Genomic DNA, 22,338 nt, shown 5'->3' with positions numbered 1-22,338 from the left:
TAGCAACACAGTGTATACATGGGGGCCTTCTCCCATAACTGCCCCTTTTGCAAACCATTCCCAACACCACAACTGGTGGGTTTTTTTAAAAAAAAAAGTATATGTATGTAGTTTTAAGACACTATTGTACTATATTTACTATTGATAAACAAAAAACATAGATAGCAAAAGGTCCACCAGCAGTAGTGAGAGAAATGGCACAGGATACTGGTAGGAGAGTGTGAAAATCTGCTCCTTCCCATACACACTTCCCCCAACCCATTTTCTGTATGCTCTTCTAAGAAAAATCAGACCAAGCAGGTTTGGGAAACCTTTATAGGAACTGGTGGAAAATCTGGAAGGGGAACAAGTAGGGTTACCAGCCTCCAGGTGGTGGCTAGAGATCTCCTGGAATTACAACTGATCTCCAGGCTACAGAGATCAGTTCACCTGGAGAAAATGGCTGCTTTGGAAGGTGGATTCTATGGCATTACACCATTCTGAGGCTCCTCCCCTCCCCAAACACCACCCTTTCCAGGCTCCACCCCCTACATTTCCCAACCTGGACCTGGCAACCCTAGGGACAAGGGGGGGGTATATGGAGGAAGCAGCCCTTGGTTCTCAGTGTTGTTGGGACTGGCCCCCACAGAAGAAAGGTGGGTACAACTGTAATTAAAAAAATAAAACAATAAAATGTTTGGCCAATCTCTTTGAGGCCGACTGTTTGAGGACGCTTTAGAGGATGGTCGTTCCGTTTCCGCTGCTTCCAGGAGCGAACCTGTAGAGGGAGCTAAATGTCGTAACTTTCTCCTAGTCGGCATCTATGGTTCGCCGGCTGGCTTCACCCCCTTCCTTTCACATTCCAGCCTTGTCTTGCTCAGAAGGAAGCAGAAGAAGAAGCAGGAAGGGGGAGAGGGACGCCGCGGTGTTGCAGCAGCAGCAGCAGCAGCTCCAGCTCGGAAGGACAGCCGAGTTCAGTCGCATCCGTCCGTTTCCAGCTGCAGCAGCAGGAGCTTAGTCTGCGGGGAGGGGCCGCCGAACAGGCAGGAGCCGGGTGAGCACTGAGAGCAGCTGCGTGTCCCCGTGCACGCGGGCGGAGACTGGAAGATGCGGGATGGACGGAGGGGGAGATCTTTTGGGAACTTCGGGGGGGGGGGCGTTTTTCGATCTCGATCCGGGCAAACTGAAGAATTTAAAAACCGTCCGGTGGAGAATTGCCCCCTCAAATCTTCAGGCTGCACAATAGGGAGTGGCGGGGAAAGAACCGCTCGCTCGGGGAGCTTCGGCCTGTCTGTATTCGCGTTTCGGGATGTCCCGTAGAGATGCCGGTCTGCAGGCTTCCACGTGCAACGTCGAACTAACCTGCTGTTACTGGCTCCTGGTTCCCGGCTCGTGTTCCATACAGAGCTGTGTGAGTAGCTTGTAAGGAACTGAACTAAACACGCCCCAATAAAAGCCTTGAGTAGCTAGGTTTCCAGCCGGGCTAGTCTGAACATAGCTCTTGACCGCTTCTCTCAGTGGGCTATTATAGATAAAGGAGTTGCAGCTGAGAGGTGGGTGACTTGTCTAAAACCATTCAGCAAGTCATGGATCAACAACAGCTTCGATCTGTATTAGCCCGTCCTAAGGCTGTGTAGCTTTGTTTTGGACCGATGCTAGGAGGGCTTCCCATTCAGAAAGTTTCTCCCCTACTGAATTTCATACTCAAACGGGCAGTTTTTAAACTTTTGCAAAGATCTTCAGTTCTGAATCCAGATTTGTATTTTCAGCCCGTTTTGCAGCTGTTTTTTAATGTTTACTCAGGAGTCCCATAGGCTTGAGTAGTAGTTGTTTCCTAGTACATATGCTTAGGATTGCATTAATGCTGGTTTCTTTGGGATGTGCGCTACTACTACTAGATTTTCCAGAGGTATCTAAATGAGATTTAGCACAGATGAAGCTCATGCCATCTCTGAATTAGTCAAGAATAAAAATATTTTAAGGTGTTGCCTATTTGCCTTGGGTTTAAAACTCCAAATCAGTACACAAAAAGATAGAGGCTGGTGAATCACCAAATCATAATTCTCTGCCCTGTCATAGCCTTTTCAAAGGGGGTGCTGTTCCAGAAGATGGGGAGCTGCTTCTCCCACTTCCACCATTCTGTAATTCAAGTATGGTTGGGGCATGTTGAAAAGAACAGAAGAAAAGTATTCCTCTAAATGAACAGAAATCTGGGCCATTTTCACACGGCTCACTGGTCACAAAACATCGCGCCAAGCTCCCAGAATGACAGCTTCTTCCTGGCGCGATTTCGTGCGAGAACTGCCGTTTTTTTGGCAAAATCACATCAGGAAGACGCTGTCATTCTGGGAGCTTGGCGCGATGTTCCATGGCCAGTAAGCAGTGTGAAAATGGCCTTGGGTGGGAACTTGCCTTTTGATGGGTAAATCTCCCTAAGTGGTAGGTGGAGTCTCTCTAAAAATTAATGCACTAATCTGGGGAGTGGTTTGCCACAGTTTGCCAAAAGTTACTGCATGAGCTACACTTGATTCTGTGCGCTTCAGTTCCTTCATTAAAATGGAGATTTACAGTCTGAACTATAAACATTACTTTATTATTTTGATCTGACGTAGACTTTATTATTTTAACTAGATGTACACAAGAGTTTGCAGAGGTTGTGTAGGGAATGTTTGAGTTAACACCAATTTTGTGTTACTAGAAAATCGAAGGGAAAAGATCTGTGTCTAAAATAGTTGCATCAGGAACCACCAAGGATTGCTGCGCATATTTAGGCAGGAGACCTTTGCAGCTGTATGTACAGCTAACTACCATTATATTAAACATGTATTTCTAAAAGAATGTCCAGTTACAGAAATAAATGCCATACAGTCAGGTAGTGCTATAGTTCATTTAAAAAATTCTAGTGACTTTTTTGCAAAAGCCTTACCAGTATAAGAATCAGAAACTGCTGCTCATGGCTGTGCAGCCAAGTGGTATTCTGTGTGTTTGTATCCTGAATTCAAACAACAGATATCTACCAGCCTTTTGGAAGGAAAAATACATTTGTGATCTTTTGACAGCAGCTGTTTGCATTTGATTTTGCTTACTAGTTAATGTAATTTGAAGGTATTATCTTTAATACTTTGTTTTCATTTTATTCGACATGAACATCAATCAAATGCATTTTGTAATCAGGGCTGGAAAAAAACATTTAAATGTTTTAGGTCCCAGTATCCTATTTCTTGATGTTGAATGTTTTTCTAGTCTTGTTCCTAGCTAACATAGTGGTGCCTATTTATTTATTACGTTTTCATCTTGTCATGGACCAATCATGGAAGAAACTCAAGATGGTAGACATGGGATTCTCAGGAGGTCTTCCATCCAGGCACTGACCAGATTGAGACCCACTCAGAGCAGGCTTGCTGTGTCATGTGCCCTCCTAGTCACCTAGCTTATGCGTAGTTCCATGTCAGTGCAAGCTGCATGAGACAGAAGAGGCCCTGTGTGTCTTTTTCTGTAATCACTTTGGTCTTGATCTGGCCTTGCCTAATAACCAACAAGGCTTGTAATCTGAACTAACTGTATTCTGTGTGAATTTATTGACAAAATTTATTTACAAAATTTATGCACTGACATTCTATCAAAATATTCAAAGTGGTTTACGAAAAGCTTAAAAATGAAGCACAATTTGAAAGCCAAATCTAGATCAAAAATAAACAGATTTTTAGTGGTAATCTCAAATTCAACATACCCATTTAAGAGGCTATCAGATGTTCTTGGAAGTAAACATCATTGATTTTAGCAGCATTTACTTCCCAGTTCATGGTGGTGGAGAGTGCCCTCAAGTCATAACTGACTTACGGTGATCCATGGCGGGATTTTCATGGCAAGAGACTAACAGAGGCATTGTCTGCCTCTGCAACCCTGGTCTTTGTTGGAGGTCTCCCATCCACTTACTAACCAAGGCTGACCCTGCTTAGCTTCTGAGATCTGGCGAGATCAGGCTCACCTGGGAGGGTCGCCATAATTCAAAAACGATCTGATGGCTTATAACACACACACAAATATGATTACAATTGCTACCTTAAGTCCATGAGGCTCAAAGGCTTGTAAGGCTCAAAGTAACAAACTATCCAGAATTCTGCAGAGTTGTCTGAGTGATGTTTTGAATTGATACGGCGTGGAAATAAATGTCAGAAGAGGGAAAAAAGATTAAGGGACAAAAGCTCAGTATTTATTATAGTGGTGCTTGAAAAGTCAGTACTATATAAGATCAAAGTTTCACAAAGTAATGGAGGTCCCATATTTATATTTTAAGCCAATCATCCAAAAAGTAAATTAAGATTTTTTATTGAAGCAGAACATGTGCAGACTTTTCAGATATAATGTGTGACTCATGGTAAAAATGAAAAGTTTGAAAATCTTCAGCCTTCCCAACTAGATAATGCACATTAAATTTCTTTGGTTTACACTGGGAGTTTGCATGTCATTGTTTGTCTAGTATTCAGTTCTGAAATTAATCAGAGACCCAATGTGGTGTCGTGGTTTGAGTGTCAGACTAGAAGCTGGGATACCCAAGTTCAAATTCCTAGTCTACCATGAAACTCACTGGGTCACCTAGTCAAGTCTCTCTCTCAGCCTAACTTACCTCTTGTGATTTTGAGGGGAAATTGGAAGAGGGGAGAATGTTGTAAGCTACTTTGAATCCCCTTTAGGGAGAAAAAGTGCAGTAAAAATGAAGTAAAATTAAGAGCAGTAGCTGTTCAATATCCCCTTTGCAAAATCCTGTTGTGCTGTGAATATAAACAAAGAACTCTGTTTTGGGATGTTAATGTTATGTTGTACTGAAACTGTTTTGGTGGGTGAGATGGGGGAAAACACCCCGGAATTCATTCCTTCTGTAGACAAAGTCACAGTAGGAAATAAAGTACTGACCGAGACTCATCTCAGGCCTATTGTGATGGTGCCTTTATAAAGATTGTACCATTTCCCAGCTTATGATGCATTACCATGTGAAGACGTTGTCATGCACAAAACCAGCCTGTTTTGTAGGCCATCAAATCCAGAGTTTGGTAGGTCCGTGGTGGTATGCAGATTACTTCATTCTGTATGAAGTAATCATTTCACACTAATAATCATTTCAGTCTGGAATCTTCTGCTCATTCACTTTTAAAGCTTCCACTGCACACCAAAGATTTATGTGTAATAATTCCATGGAGGGAAGAAATGTTTGGTTATCTTATGTTCTGTTGTTCATCCACAGAAATAATGTCTCCGTTGTTAAAGAACTAGTTTGAGGTTTAGGAGAGCAAGTTCACTTTGCTTCTCTATAGCAGTTTACATACATAACCAAGAATGTGGACTTTAAGAATATACATCAACTTCATATGTGATTGTCTGTCTGGATTTCCAAAAAGATCTCCACTTTCCCCTCAGACCCTTCATAGTGTTTCTCAGAGCGTGAAGGAAGTAGTTCCACTGGTTCCCTTAAGGAAGTATATGCATTTCCTAGAAAAGGATAGTACACCAGTACTTCACAGGTGATGTCACTCCCAACAAACAAACAGATATAAATAGAACTAGTGTTAACACTTACCTCAGGGTTTGAAGGAAGCTCATTTGAGTTGTCTCTGAGCACAGTAGTACTCTGAGAAAGTGAAACCGGTACACTTCAGCCATTACAGGTGCTGACTAGCTTAGCAAAACTAGAGAAATGGCCAGTTATTGCTATTGTGAATGCTTGCTTTATTTTTCTTGATTACATTTCAGTTTTACATAATGATATTTAACACTGTACTTTCTGCATTTCAAGGCCCTTTGCCTCTGCAGCTTACTTTCCCACCCATAATAAATATCTGCCCATTGAGGACCAATTGGACGCATCTAATGAAGTCGGCTTTATCTAGTCCACAAAAGCTTAAATCATGTTCATCTTCAGGATGCCACAAACTTGCTGCAAGTTGCACTAGAACAGTTCGGGAATCTTTTTATCAGAACAGTATTCTGACAGAATGCTGGAAACATGTGCATGCTGTTAGTATAAGAACTATTTAGCAGCTTCACATAAATAAGTCTTAGAATTTCCTTCCTTATGATTTAATTTTTGGTGGCAGTCCCCAGTGCCGTGTCCATAGAAATCATGGTTCTCATTGTGTTTTCCAGCACTTGCTTGCTTGCCTGAGTCTTGGGGATAAAATCCAAAGGATCTTGAAGTAACAACAACAACAACAAAAACCCCTAAGGAGCTTCCAGGCATTTCCTGCTAACTTACTGACAGTTGAACTCACCCCAGCCCGGTGCGTCACATTTCCATATGTATCTGAGCATGGCAAATTATCTTTGTGGCCACACAGGGAGCAAACTCTCTCCTTTCTTTAGAAACTGAAACCAGTGTCTCTTCCCCAAGGTAAAGATTGTTCTCTTAGTGTAGGAAGTTGCTGCAGAAGAACCCAGGAAATATAAACCTTTGCAGCTGCAGGCATCATCTGTTGAGAGACAACTCTCTCTGTGGTAGGAGGAAGCATGACTTGGAACCTCCCAGCATTTTGTGACTGGCTCTGACTCTTCAAGGCAGCTGTTCGGTGGTTCTATACTTTCTCAAAACTCCAAAAGTTCCTGTGGGATCAACCATGTTGGAAACAAGTCACTGTAAAGCTGCATTTAGAATTTAACCAAATACATAGAACTACTTTTTAGTACTCCAGGTTATCAGGTAGTGTTGTATAGTGGTTAGTGAAAAACAAGAACTGGGGAGACCCAGGTTCAAAGCACATTTGGCCATAAACTCCCTGGGTGGCTTTAGGCTGGTCACTATTTCATCCTAAACGACTTAAAAGGTTTATTGTGGGGATAAACGGGGTTAGGCTGAAAGAAGGAACCATTTATGTCACTCTGAGCTCCTTGGAGGAAGATCAGGCTAAAAATGTTATAGCATCACCCACAGGTTCCACTTTATATAAATCACAAATGAAGACTAGAATCTCTCTTCACCCATAAACTGAAAGAATGGTAAGCCCCATATTTTAAACTGTCTTTAATCTGGCTGATTATGGTATGGGTGGCAGTAACTATGCTGTATTAAATTATTTTAGGTATCCTTATCTTCATCTCTGTATTTCTGGTTCTTTTTGAGTTTATAGGATTCCACATCCATCCCAGGCCATGATCTGGATAGCCTAGGTGAGCCTGATCTTGTCAGATATCAGTAGCTAAGCTGGGTTGGCATTGGTTAGTAATCGGATGGGAGACCTCCAACAAAGATCAGGGTTGCAGAGGCAGGCAATGGCAAACCACCTATGATAGCTTCTTGCCTTAAAAACCCCACCAGGGGTTGCCACAAGTCAACTCTAACTTGAGGGCACCACACACACACACACACACATCTATCCCAGATCTGCTTAGGGTTGCCAAGCCAGGCCTTGCAACCAGCAAAAGATGGAGGGGAGGCCATTGGCAACAGCATGATGTCACTGCCTGGGAAAATCTGGAGGACCTCTCTAGGAATCGCCAGAAACTCTATGGTTTTGCCATCAGCCCAGTGGCCTTTAAAAACAAATTCTTCTACCACTGCTCCAAGCAGTAGTGGGTAACTAATGATGGGTGGAGAATCCCCTGCCAGGTGAGCAGCAACTCTAGATCTGCTCCTAATTTCCAGTATGGACTGTCTTCATAAGAGAGCCTTAGGAAGGGATTTACTCGTTTATTTATTTATGGCCCACCTTTCTCACTGAGACTCAAGGCAGATTACATAGTATGAGATTCGTATATCAAGTGCATTTCAATACAGTATCAAGGGTAATGCTATAGGGTAAATAGATACAAGTTTAAAAGACATAGTATTAGCAAGAATCCAATATAGAGTAGAAAAAATATTGAAGCAGAACATAATCAGTTCTAGGACTAACATTAGACAACATGGAGCACAGGTGGTACATAGGAGTACATATTTAAAGCAACAAATAATATGTATGGCAATATTGTGATGAAGTCTATGGTCCCTAACTCATTAGCGAAGCATCTGAGACCCCATCCCTACAATACAGCCCTCCCATTTGAGTAAAAAGCCTTTTTGAATAGTTCGGTTTTGCATCGTTTACAAAAAGCCAGGAGAGTGGGGGCTCTTCTGACTTCCTCAGGCAGGTCATTCCACAGGATAGGGACCACCACAGAGAAAGCCCGTGTACAGGCTGCTGCTGACTTCACCCGTGCTGTTTGTTTTGACAAACAGAAAGTTGCCAGAGGGTTCGGATGCAGAAAGAAAGTGAGGGAAGTATGTTCATGGATACCTATATTGTGTACTGTGGGAGCTGAAAACATAGTAGAAGCAAAGGTCAGTTTTACAAGTGATACAGAGTAGGTAGAGTGACTGCATGACATGCACCCTTTGTAAAGATAAACAGATATGCAGTCTCTGTGGCACCATTGCTTCATCCATATGCCAGTGCCTGGTCCCTGGAAACTTACTCTTTCATCTCCCCCTGTAAAAACCAAGATCACAGTGTCTACTGGATTAACCTTTTCTTAGCAGGTTGAGATTAACCATATACTTGAAAAGGCTCAGTCATTACTACGTGCCACACCTTGTATACAGTCATATTCTTGTGGAGCACGTTTAACTAAGGGCCAAGCTACACATGACGAATGACACTTGAACAGCAAGTGGATTGAGTGGAGGGAAAGTGAACAGGGAGAAATACACTTGCCATTCAAGTGTCATTCGTCATGTGTAGCTTGGCCCTAATTCTGTAATTGCCAATTGCCCTGCTTCAGTAGTCACAAAAAGTCTATAAATATGCATTGACAGAGAGGAGTAAACTTTATCCGTTTCTAGCCATCCTCATTGTATATATAACTGAGTATGTAAAATGGTAATTAATCCATGTGAAATCCTGAACCAAAAAACATGGTTTGTTAAAACTAACCAAAGCAACACAAAACATGCAAACTTTAAACTTCTCCAGAACTCTGACTCAAAAGCTTCTGTTATTTTGATTGGTTCTAATAGAAAGATATTACATGGCTTTTGTTTTGGGATTTTCCTTTGGACCAACATGGCTCCTTGCCCCCTTTGTCTAATCCATGGCCCCCCCCATGTTGTTGAGTACTTCTGGAATTATGAAAATACAGAATGAGTGCTGACGCTATAGAGGGCTGGGACTAGTCAGAAAATGGCTGCTGTGGGGTACTGAGGCCAATCATATAATGTTGGGAAGTTGCAAGCCAAGCATCTTCCTCCTTTGAAGTCATTTGTTTCTGGGTTCGCCTGCTGTAATGAAGTAGAGGAAAGCCAGGGTTAGCTGTTTGCTTTGGGAAAGAAGCATATGGGTACTAGGAAACTCACTGGTGGCCACCGAAGTGCCAGTGGGAACCCTGTTGGGGATCACTGGTCTAATCCATGTGAAGTTGTCTTTACTATTAAGCCAATTATGGTCTTGTTTAGATAAACCTAAGGAGTTGAAATATAGAAAATGTATTTTTTCTCTCCCTCCTCACTCATTCATGTGTTTAAACGTCTTCAAACTCACTGCATACTATATGCAGAATGATTGAATCTCATATTCATGTATTGTTTTGTAGTGGTGTAATGTACTGATTGCTTGATCTTAAAATATTCTTCTCCTTGCTGCAGTTTGTGTGTCTCACAAAACTTTACACCATAATAGATTTGATAGCCTTCTAGGGGCCACAAGACTATGGGTATAATGGTAATAATGGACTATTACAGCCATCCCTGTGAGATTTAAATTTTATTCATTGTTATCAGTCAGGATTATTCACAGTCTGCAGTGGCTATTGTTGGGCACTAGACTAAAATTTGATCAATTACTATTTCTTTACAGAGCCCCGTGGCACAGAGTGGTAAGCTGCAGTACTGCAGTCCAAGCTCTGCTCACGACCTGAGTTTGATCCCGGTGGAAGCCAGGTTCAGGTAGCCGGCTCAAGGTTGACTCAGCCTTCCATCCTTCCGAGGTCGGTAAAATGAATACCCAGTTTCCTGGGGGTAAAGTGTAGATGACTGGGGAAGGCAATGGCAAACCGCCCCATAAAAAGTCTGCCAAGAAAACGTCGTGATGCGACATCCCCCCATGGGTCAGTAATGACCCAGTGCTTGCACAGGGGACTACCTTTACTATTTAATTTTAAAATGAAGCCTGCCATGTTTTTTCTTCACCCAGAACCACATAATCTAATCAAGTCTGCAACAATAATATGCAGACAGAGATTCCCCTTTTGATTTTTTAAAAATATCTTGTCAGGTGAAGAGTTCTAGAGCTCATGAAAGTTGGCACACTATTTTGTGATATATTGACTGTTCTTGATTAAAACGTAATGTGTAGGGTTTTTGTTTTTGGATTTTTCTTTGGACCATGGTTACCTTCATACTCTGTCTAGATTAGCTATGTAATCTGATGTTCAGTGCTGTAAATGACTTGATGTTTCTAAAACATGTAGTTCTGCAATCAACAATTATGATCTCTTAGGATTTACCTTTGCTGTGCACAATTAGGGTCTGTACCAGACAGGGACATAAATAAGCTTGCACTAGAATGAGAATCCATTAGAGCTAACTCAGAGCAGAACTACAAGTGACAAAAGGCACAGGTTGGACACTTGTCAGCTTCCCTCAAGTTTTGATGGGAAATGTAGGCAGCTTGATGGAATGTTGGACAAGTGACAGTTGAAAAGTCCATTGGACAGCAGTCAGAGAGCCAAGCTGCAAGACTAGGAAGCCTACATTTCCCATCAAAACTTGAGGGAAGCTGACAAGTGTCCAATCTGTGCCTTTTGTCACTTGTACTTCCGCTCTCAGCTCAAATATTAAATGTATGGAAGATCCTGTTTCTAACAAGAATTGTGCTACTTAGGTAAAACTTAGAATCCTGATCTCTACCAATTCATAACCAAAATATTGATTGATGTATTTTAGCCACAGATGTCTTTGATTATTAGGAGGAGGTCACAGTTTAAAGAAAAATTGTAGTACTAAGCTCCCTGCAGAGGATGCTGTCCTTCCACTTTTTCTTTTGTTTCTCCTGTCTTTTAAGATTCTAATTTTACAGTCTCTCTCTTCTCGGTATATGTCATTTTAAATATAATTTAGTCAAAGGAATAGTACTATTGAAAAGAATGTCCCTTGAAGAAATCTCTTGTACAGAGTTTGATCTTTTTTTAGCTTATATCTACTTCATTGTCTTTCCAACTCTCTAATATTTATCTATCTCAACTGAAAGAACAAAATTCACACAACTAAGTTTATTTCAGGATGGCATTCACTTTTGTGCAGTGTCTTGAGGTGCAAAATGGCCGTTGTGCTCCCTTTGACAAAAGCAACCTTACCATTTGATAAATTGCCACTCCAGATTGTTTTGTGAATTGATTTATTGCTACCCTATGAATTAACAACCTCCGGAAGGTCCTATCGTTAACTGCAGATCTTGTAAACTGAAGGCGTGGCTTCCTTTATTGAATCAATCCATCTCATGTTAGGTTCGTCTTTTGCTAGCATCCAGTGAGTCTCATCTTCTCACAATGTGACCACGGTATAGTATCCTCAGTTTCATCATTTTAGCTTCTAGGGATAATTTAGACTTGACACATTGTTGAATTGAATCTTACTGATAGAATAGATCAGACTCCACCGACCCACTCGCTATTAAGCTTTCTCGATATTTTATTAAAAAGGAATTATTTCAGATTCTGGAACCAGTTTTTCTATCCAACGAAAGGGGTAGCTATGGGGTGCCCTGCGGTACCCAGTATAGCCAACTTATTTATGACTCATTTGGAAAAATCAGCATTTTTGAACTCCTCTGTCAATCCCCTGTATGATAAAATTCTCTATTATGGTCACTATATTGATGACATCTTGGTGATCATTGATGGGCAGGACTATGCTAAACAACTCTTAGATTGGATGAACACTATAGATACCAACATTAGACTGTCTGGGACTGCACATGAACAATACGTGAATTTTTTGGATGTGGTTGTGTTTAAACAGAACACCAATAAATTAGGGGTTAGACTGTTTTGCAAAATCGCTGATAGGAGTGCCTATTTGCATTACAATTCTTTCCACACCAGATCCCTTAAAGAAAACATACCTTATGGTCAATTTTTGAGAGCGAAGAGGAATTCCTCTAGGGACGGTGATTTTCGTAAGGAAGTTGATAGAATGGGAGATGTATTCACTTCCAGGGGGTACCCTAAACCATTAATTAATAGGGCTAAGGAGAGGTCCATCAATATGGAGAGGGACAGGCTTTTGGTACAACATCCCCAGAAACTGGAACCTAATATCAAATGGTCTATAGAATATACACCTTTTGTGTAAGAGATAGTAAAGATCATCAAACGCAACTGGCAAATAATTCAGAGCATTCCTGGCTGTGAATCACCCCCCTTAGTGGGTTACAGACGTACCAGGAGCCTGAGAGATAAACTTATACACTCTGATGTCAGAGACAATAGGAACAAAGATCGGTTTCCTTCAGGACATCATGCTTGCAGGCACTGTAATGTGTGTGCTCTTTCAGTGAATATCAACTCCATCTCCAATCCAAAAACAGGAAGGACATTATTTACTAATTCCTTTTCTGCTTGTTCCACCTCAAATGTAGTATATATCATAGAATGCTTTTGCAGTCTACAATATGTAGGTAGTACAACACGTACCATAAAAGTACGCATTCAAGAGCATCTTTTGAAAATCAGAAACAAAACTCTTGAAGCTCCGTTAACACTACATTTTAGTCAGTTTCATCACCATGAACAAGAACTGAAGTTCTCGGTATTACATGTTTCAGCCTCCCCGACTAGTGTAGCCATTCACAAATCTTTATTGCATACGGAAGCTGAATGGATTTTTAGATTGGACAGCCTGGCTCCTGCAGGATTAAACAATGAAATAGATTTTACAGTTTTTTTATAACAATCTATATTACCACCTAGTTAGTAGCACCAACTTGTTTTGAATATATGTGATATTTCTTTAAGCTACCCGCCCATTAATTACCTCAAGTGAGTGAATATAAGAGGTTGACCTCCTACTAACACATAACTATCAGGAAGAAACTTACCAATGCTGGTTTGAATATTGTTTGGTGAAGATGATGTAAGTAAATGGATACAGATTATCATTACTATTTGAATATTTTTATTTGTACAATTCATTGTTTATTCATTGTATATATTGCATTAGCATTAATATTTGTTATAGGCAATAGAGGAATGGCTTGACAAAGCAATACACCGCGAAACGGGCTGCCACAACTGCTAGCGCACCCGTTGCCAACAGCCCAGGGGCTTCTTGGTCCACCTCCGGCTCCCATTGGGCTCTCTTTGTCCTCTTCTATTGGCACTTGCCTGCAAGGAAGAAAAAAACAACTCGCTGGAATCATGCACTTTGGAATATGAACATTGCATTTATCTTGAATGTTACACTATACATGTTGTATGGACTAGAACCAGAAACTTCATGCATTGGTTCCACATGTTTGTAGATAGACTGTTTCAAAGTTTTGGAGTACATATATATTGAATACTTACTTTTGTAACTGGTTTAGAATTTTTTGGAGTATATACATATTGAATACTTACCTTTGAAATTATTGTACAATATTGCACTTTTATTAAATTTAGTTTGTATTTATCATTGTTATTAGGTCTCTTTGGACCCTTTGGTCCCTGCTTGGTACATTACTGTTTGAGACCAGTCCCTATTTTGTCTGTGATACCTAGTTTTCTTCATTGTCCAGCTTTCACATCCATACATAATACTGGGCACTACCATACTCTGAAATATTTTGATCTTGGTCCCCAGCAACACTTCTTCTCCTCCAGGATCTTTTCATGACTGACCTTCCAGGTCTTCTGATTTCTTAGTTGTAATGTCTCTTTTGGTTGATGATTAAACCAAGGAATAGAAAATCCTGAACAATTTCAAGTTCTTCACTGTTAAACTTAAAATGGTGTAATTCCTCAACGGACTTTACTTTTGTCTTCTTGATGTTCAGCTGTAATCCTGCCTTGGTACTTGTTTCAAGTCTTCACTGTTTTTTGTCAGTAATGTAGTGTCATCTCAAATTGTAAATGTGTCATCTCAAATTGTAAATGTTGCTTCTACCAATTTTCACTACACCTTCATCTGAATCTAGTCCAACTTTCCTTATGCTATGTTCTGTATATAGATTGAACATACAGGGAGATAATATACATCCTCGTTTGACATCTTTGCCAGTTGGAAACTGTTATGTTTCTCCATATACTGTTCTAACAGTAGCCTCTTGTCTAGATTATAGGTTGTGCATCAACACGATCAGATGTTGTGGCACACCTATATCTTTCAACACCATCCATACCTTTTCATGATCCACACAGTCAAAAGCTTTGCTATAATCTATAAAACACGGGCTGATTTTCTTCTGAAATTCTCTGGTATGTTCTATTAGACTTGTATCCCGCCCTCCCCACACACAGGCTCAGAGCAGCTCACAACAAACATTTAAATACAAATAGATCAAGATGGGCAGCTGTGTTAGTCTGTGTTAGCACTAGAAAAGAGCAAGATTCCAGTAACACCTATAAGACTAACAAAATTTGTGCTACCGGACTCTTGCTCCTTTTTACATTTAAATACAAAGTTAAAAATACACATGAAAACAGATAAAAACCAATCAATAAATACATAAATTAGGTGTCAGTATTTGTATCAGAGGCTGTACAGAAAACCATAAAATGCAAATTGTAAAAATGGAAACAGTCAGTCTCAGGGTGACATGGGCAACACATTGGGGGCACTAACAGCCAAAATGGGACATCATCAGGCTTCAACCATATGCCCAGCGGAACATCTCTGTCTTGCCGGTGTTGCGGAACTGTTATAAATCCTGCAGTAATCCCATAGTAATCTCCCCTTGAAGTCTCTGTGTTTGAGGACAGCCACATTCTGATGCCCTCCTTTTTAACCCCACCAACCCCTTATCCTCCTGGTGGGGGTGAGGAGAACTGGTATTCACAGTTCTGAAGAACTTTGTGAGCATGCTTTGCGTGCATGTGCTCCCAGTGCCGACACAATGACATCACTTCCGGGAGTGACGTCATCGTTCTGGCTGCGCTTTAAGAATTGGGCCGTATGAGGACAAAATTGGCCCCAAGCGAAACGGAGTATTCTTGCAGCCAGTGCAGTGACATCACTTTTGGAAGTGACATTGTCATGCCCTGCCCCTGCTGGAAGTGCACCTGCAGCAGGCTTGCCTGTGAAATATTCTGCCTCCTAGGCCCGTTTTCCACATCTTTTCCCCTCGTCAGCCAGGTGAGTGGTGGCAGGGGGGTGGAGGCTGGGAGCAGGGGATTCCTCACCCTGAGCCTTTGGCTAGGATATAAAGGCTCAGGGATCTTCATTCCTACTCATGTCTGAAGAAGGGAACTCTGTTCTTGAAAACTGATACTCTTGTTGGTCTCTAAGGTGCCAGTGGACTCAAACCCATTTGCAGTGTGGAATCTCACCTAGGTTTGCCAACCTCCGGGTGGGGCCCAGAGTTTTCCTGGAATTACAACTGATCTTCAGGTTAGAGAGATCAATTTCCCCGGGAGAAATGGCAGCTTCAGAGGGTGGACTCTGGTGTTACATTGCTGCTCAGCTGCCTCCCCAAACTCTGCCCTCCCCAGGCATCGCCCCCAAATCTCCAGGAGTTTCCCAAGCCAGAGTTGGCAACCATATTCTCACTTCCCCTTCTTGCAGTAGCCCCAAATACCCTTAAAATAATTCCTTGGGGTCCCCTGTCCTCCAGCAGCAGCAATTGGGGAGCATTTTAGGCTGCAAAGAAAGGGGGGCAGTAAGAAAGTCACCCTCCACAGGTGGAATCCTTCAGTCCACAGAAATGATCTGGTGGATCTAAGCCAATATCAATAAAAATAGACTTTAAAAACAAAAATAAAAAGTACACTAAAAACAACCTGAGTTGCGATGGTCACTCAAGGCCACAGGCTGTGAGACCACATCCAAAGATGAAGTACCTGCAACAGGAGGAAAACAGAAGCTAGATCTCAAGAAGTTGGCAGACATGTCCCCACAATTCTTTGTGGGAATTACTGTGACACTGCCACAAGCTCCTTAGGAAGAGACTGGGATAAATATAATTTTTTTAAAAACCCAAATCACTATATTAAAAGCCTAGTTCCTGATCAGCTTTTTAAAAGTTGTAGCTGCTTATTTAAGATTGAGGACTGCTGTTTTGAGGATTCAGTTTATCTAACCGTTTTTAAAATTATGCAGGCTAAAAAGATATTTAGCAACTCTGGAAGCAAAGATATTTTTGGTGCATATTACAAAGTTGTCTGAACTGTACAAATGTGATAGAGAGAAATGTTCTTTAGTAGAATCTCTTTGTATTTGTTTTGGCCAACATCTTAAGTATTGCCTTTGCTGGAAAAATTATCAGCTAGTTTTGAGACTGATGGGGAAGGAGGAGGGCCCTGATCATTTTCGAGGAAAAAGATCCGAGGCAGTACAAGGCTAAGCGTGGGAGGAGGGGGGAGAAAAGCAGAATCAGATTGCTTAGAGGTGGAGCCACAACTAAGGGAAGAGGAAGCTGTTAATATCACTCAGAGGGGGAAGTGCCTTGTAATCTCAAAAGATCCTTCAGCATCCAGATTCAAACTGCAAAGCCTCACTGGTCCCTCCATCTGTCTCCTAATCTCTTGCAGACAAACACTAATCTCCCAAAGCTCTACTCAGCCATGGCCTCGGGAAATGGCAGTGACCCACCAGACAGGTCAGAGAGACGCAGATCATCACTGCAATTTGAATCAGGTAAAAACCCTTCTGGGCCTTTTACATTCATTTTGATTGCTGGTGAATGGAATTTATATTTCTTTTCTGTCTCAGCGTGTTTGCTTTTTGTTTTTTTTTAAAGAAAAGGAGAAGTGGAATATGTCTGTCTGCCAAAGCTTAACCTCATGGCGAGCTTAACTTGGAAATCTTTTCCTTTTCCTTTTATAATTTCGAACATCGATGGTTTTGCAAATGACATTGTTAGGTCACAGATGCATCTTTTCCCTGCAATGGCTGAAGCTGGTTGAAGTGTTCAGTATCCATCCCTTTGCGCTCGTGCATGGACTTGGGCAAGTCTGGCTCCCTCGGCTCCAGTTCTCCATCTTCACAGCTCTCTTTCGTCCACTCTTAAGAGAAATGAATAGGAAGCCTGCCTTAGGATTCTGGATTGAGGCATCTGTCTGGCTTATTCTTTTGACAACAATAGATCATTCATTGCAGTTTCTGTTTTACAGATGGGGTTTTGAAGCAAGTAGGTTGGATTAGAATTTATTATTAATTATTTCTATAGCATTGTTTAGCATACAGAGCAGTCTATAATATCACATTCTTTCATTCCAGCCACAGCTATTGTTAATGTTTTCATGCTACAGTTTGAGAATGGATGCTGAAGATGACTCTTCCCTGCCCTCTAGAGAGCAGAATATTAACAGGGTTATTGTGTTCCGTCACAGTGCTTGCCATATGTATAATATTATCGTAAATTCTCATGGGAGTTCATAATCCTTTCAGCAACACTGAAAGCTAGGCTGGTATTAGAGATGGGAATGAACCAAATAAGAACCAAAGTTCATCGTGAACTGAGCCAGTTCGTGGTTTGCAAACCGGCGGTTCATCAGACCCCATTTCTGATGAACAGCAACGAAATTTAGGCCAGTTCATTTGGTTCACTTGGCTCATTTTTCAGTTTCTCACTAGAGGCGTGTGCCCCTTTGGTTTCCGAGCGGGGTGTTTAAATGCTTCGGTATGCTCTGTAAAGATTCAGGAATCTTTAGGGAGCACACTGAAGCTCGAAGCAGCACTTTTCTTGTCATTTGCAAATGGCAAGAAAACGTTGCTTTCAAACGGCAGCTGCTTTCAAACGCCCCCTCCTGTCAGCTGAAAAAAGCTGCTGGCTTTGAAAGCAGCAACACTTTTCTTATGCAGCAAGAAAAGTGTTGCTGTTTTTAAAAGGCCACCACTTTTTTCAACTGGGGGGAGGGGGTCCCTCCTCCCTCTCTCCTCAACTGAAAAAAGCTGCAGAGGTTTGAATGCAGCTTTTTCAGCTGATGAGAGGGGAATCCCCCTCCTGTCCGCTGAAAAAAGCTGCCCAGGTTTGAAAGTAGCATGGCAAGAAAAGTGTTGCTGCTTTCAAACACCGGCTGCTTTTTTCAGCTGAGGGAGGGGGCAGAGGGGGTCCCTCCTCCCCATCAGCTGAAAAGCAGCCGCATTTGAAAGCAACACTTTTCTTGCTGTTTGCAAGCGGCAAGAAAAGTGTTGCTTTCAAACTTCCTGCCCTACACTTTTCAGTCAATGGGAGGATGAGGAGTGTGTTCTCTCCCTTCCATTGAGTGAAAAAAGCAGTGGGGCAGCTAGAAAAGTGCTGCGGCTGCTGCTTTGCTAGCCCCGGAAGTGACGAACCACGAATCAAACGAACTGGTTCGTGAACTGGACAAATTCATGGTGGTTCATCGTTTGTCACTTTTCACAAACCACGAACCACCATTTTCCCAGTTCTTGCCCATCTCTAGCTAATATTATTATCTTTTCCACTTTACAGATGAAGTGCTGTGCCTGTGACTTGAGTGAGAAGGCCTTGCTTCAGATCTCAGGTTGACCATGAATTCACTGGCTGACTGCCTGTGAGATCATGGTTAACCTGAGGTTTGGACTTCAAGATCTTAACTGTTACAACTGTACTTTCTAGGTTGGTCCCATCCGAATATCAAAATGCTCATGTACATTCCTCCTGCTGTACAGCATTCCCTCTTTCCTACTCAGGCTGAGGTTATTTTATTTTCTGCCTAACAAGTGCAGTCATGAGCTGTGCATGCTAGCAGCAGTGCTATTTATTTGCAACTGTCCTGATTTTCCATTGGTAAACTTGGAATAGTGTGTGTAGGGCTCTTGGTTGGCCACTTGTCACATTTAGATGCTCCGAGGAGAGGTTTGCTTAGTTTCAGCAATGTACAGAAAAAACCAAGTTGATCTTTAATTAATATTTTAATTCTTAGTATCTTATGTTTAAGATGATTTATTACTGTCTGTAACAGTAAAATCAATGAAATTGGTATAGTGTGACCGTCACAGCCACTCTTGAAAAAGAAATTCAACTCTTGTCCAATATAGTCAATCAAATTAACATAATTAAAACTACCAAAACAGAACTTCATTAAAAATGATGACTGTGTTTCCACTGAAGTTTCTTTAGTAACTGTTCTGAACGTCAGCATTTAGGGGTAGATGCTAAAAGAAGGGTAATATTGACTAAAGAGAGAGGGACAGTCCTTAAAAGTTGTCGTCAGATTTTTTTCTCACAAATTTATGATGTCAGTATTATATTTTCTTAAAACAAAAAACACTGTAGATTGCCAAACAAACTTTACCCTCTCCTACAGAAATGGTATGTCTAGATCTTACTGTTTTCTGTACAATATCATTTGATCTCTCTGAGCCAAGGTTAGCACAGTAGACGGTGCCACAGGAAAGGCCTGAAGTTGCTTGCAGGCTTAGCATCATGAAAGTCATATGGTGAGGTGGAATGGTAGAGTGTCAAAAGGAGTTTTAATTAGAACTGTGTAACGGTACAATTGTCATTTCCTTTCTTGAACAAGAATAACACTTGCAACAAAATGTTAATACTGTGCATTTATCTGGCGCCTTTGAGCAGTCAAGTGACCAATCCTAAGCAAGTCTACTCAAAAGTAAGCCCCATTTTTTCCAGTGAACCTTATTATCAGGAAAATGTTCTTAAGATTGCACTGTGAAGTGCTTCTCATGCATTACTTTGTTGTTATTATAAGGTGAGTCACTATTACCTACATATCACAGGTCGAGGCTGAGTGGGAATAGCATGAGAAAGACCACTGAGTATGTGGCAGAAGTCTGAATTGGGGACTTCTCTTAAGCTGCTAAACAGAAAAAATGTTGTGCTTGTGATTTGGGTTTGTCTGACATAGGGATTCCAGGTCCCCTGGTGGGGGGCAGGGGATCCTCTGCACCCACCCTCTGCCCCCTGCCACCACTCACCTGGCCAGTGGTGGGAGGAGGCAAGGGAACAGGCCTCCCGGGCGCACTTCCAAGGTGACACAACAACATCACTCCCAGGAGTGACGTTGTCGTGTGCCATGAAAGTGCTCCTACACTTCCCAGAGGGTCAGTCTGGGCCCCAAATGGACTGAACTGGGCCCATTTGGGGGCCAAACCAAGCTGCTGCAAAGCATGTGCATGCTCTTGGGCCTGCACAATGACATCACTTCCTGGGAGTGACATCATCATGCAGTCACAAGGAGCGAAGAAAAAGTGAGTGTCGTGTTCCCACTGGTAGGGTAAGGGGACCTGGCAACCCTAGTTTGACAGTATCTGTTACCTCGTGCAGTCAAACCTCAGGGAATTCCTAAAGTTCATTTTGGCACAAATTGCTCTGTGGGTTCTAAATACTATATAGAATATTATCCTTTGGAACTCTGCATATGGCACCTCCTAGAATTGTGCTGCAGGGGAAAGACAATTCTCTGTTAATGTTTAAAACCGCAACACAATGGCTAAAACTCTGCTATACCATAAACCTTTATGCACCACTGCCTTTATGAGCTGTTTTACTGTTGGGGTTGTAAATGAGGATGTTAAGAAGTCATTTCAGCTTTGTCAATAATACCTTTTTTAAAAGTTTGCCATGTCTGCTTTGCTGTTTAGTCAGGGTTATTTTATGTATTTGTGCCACAGTAGTACCTGGCAGTTAAAATGGAGTTAAAACTGAATGTGTTGCATGCTGCATAAATATATTTATTTCTGCAGCCAAAGATGAATAGAAATCCCTAGATCAGTCTTTCATTAGGCTGACTTCTTCACATCAGTGTGATGGTGGCTGAATAATTATTGCAGAATCTATCCTTGAAATCTAATTTTGATTGAGAATGCATATTTTATGTGTTTATACATGTAATATGGAACTGTAGAGTTTATGTAAATTCCTGTAGTGATCTGTATAAACTCTGAATAGGAAATTTTAAAATATGATACATACAGTCTGAGAAGATTTTACTAATGCCTGTTACTGCTGGTTGTGAATGATCATTGTGTTTTGGTTGCATGCATCTGAGTGTTGCATTAAAATGCCACAGACACTACCTTTTGCTTTTCATTTGCCATTTTTCCCTATTCTTTACAACGTCTTTCTCTAGGCCCAAGTATTCTTCATGCATCTAAAAAAGCTTATGCCACAATAAATCTACTAGTCTTCAAGGTGCCACAAGACTCCTTATTGGTTTTAAAAGGATGTAGAATTTTACCACCATTGTTTTCTATAACGTTGATAACACTGATCATTTTAGGATTACAATATGCTGGCTGATCTCATAAGGATGTACTTAACACACAAAAGGAAAATCCTAGATTTCAGGCTTTTGGCAGGTCACCATTTATTTACTTTGGTCTTGCATAAATAACCTTTTTTAAATATATATATATACAAGCTTGAGTAGACCACCAAGGACATTAGTTCCCATTGGAAGTGTTTATACAAACTCTGCAGTAACAAATCCTGAAGTGGTAGTCTGCTGCAGTTAACATAAACAACTGGCCTGTGGCTCCTTAAAAATCAACAAAAAATTTATTCTAGCATAATTTTTTATGGTCTAGAATCCACATTGTTAGGTACATGATGTGGATCCTTACTTGACAGTCACTTATAAACACACTCTCACACATGCTCACGCACCCCCCCCCCCCCACACACACACATTATTAAGGGGAAACGTCGTAAACAGCAGGGTCGAAAGCCTTGAAATTGCAAGAAGTATAAGTGAGATGTGATTATGTAAAATTTAAATATAATCAAGAAAAGTGCAAACTCTACTTGCAATAGAAGTAACTGGTAATGCAGTTTCTGTAGTTCTCCTGAACTAATGAACTCTTATAATGGCTAAGAAATCCCAAATCTTTAGAGGATGCTTTCAGACTTCTTGATGAATTCTACTTTTGTAGTTTCACACTGGAGCTCCCTTTTTGAATTTTGTTGCTATGGAAGAAGAATCAGCAACAGTGTGTCCTGGGAGACTGAAATGTTCTTCCACTTTTTAAAATACTGCCATTTTGTCAGATTTATGTACTGTTATTCTTTTTACATGTCCTGTGTAGAGAGCAGAAGGGCGTTGTTGATGGCATTGGTGAATAAACCCAAGATGATACCACAGATACCATTGGTTCAGTTTTGGTCTTCTGTGTAGTCCTGCATGGGACTGCACAGGTCTGTTGGTCAATAGTTTTCGTCACTAAAATTTTCTATAAATTGAAATGACAAATAAATAATAAATGATTGAAGGGTTCGTGGATCTGATGTCTGCATT

General features: G+C 41.2%; 1 protein-coding gene across 2 annotated transcripts in view; it reads left to right on the top strand.

Moving 5' to 3' along the window:
* Positions 1-858: 858 nt before the first annotated feature.
* Positions 859-22,338, top strand: part of BAK1 (BCL2 antagonist/killer 1) — a 44,414-nt gene continuing 22,934 nt past the window's right edge. The window contains exons 1-3 of one of the 2 annotated variants that reach the window (XM_054980622.1): positions 6,141-6,254; positions 9,798-9,927; positions 16,666-16,771. In XM_054980622.1, the coding sequence (XP_054836597.1) occupies positions 16,699-16,771 (73 nt within the window). In that variant the 5' untranslated portion in view covers positions 6,141-6,254; positions 9,798-9,927; positions 16,666-16,698. Of the gene's footprint in view, positions 1,034-6,140; positions 6,255-9,797; positions 9,928-16,665; positions 16,772-22,338 lie in introns of those variants that run through there. The other variant, XM_054980621.1, reaches the window with a different exon arrangement.

Source organism: Eublepharis macularius, chromosome 5 (genome assembly GCF_028583425.1).
Source record: "Eublepharis macularius isolate TG4126 chromosome 5, MPM_Emac_v1.0, whole genome shotgun sequence".
Taxonomy (NCBI): Eukaryota; Metazoa; Chordata; class Lepidosauria; order Squamata; family Eublepharidae; genus Eublepharis; species Eublepharis macularius.
The sequence above is the reverse complement of the archived record's forward strand: the minus strand, read 5'-3'. Positions and strand labels throughout refer to the sequence as shown.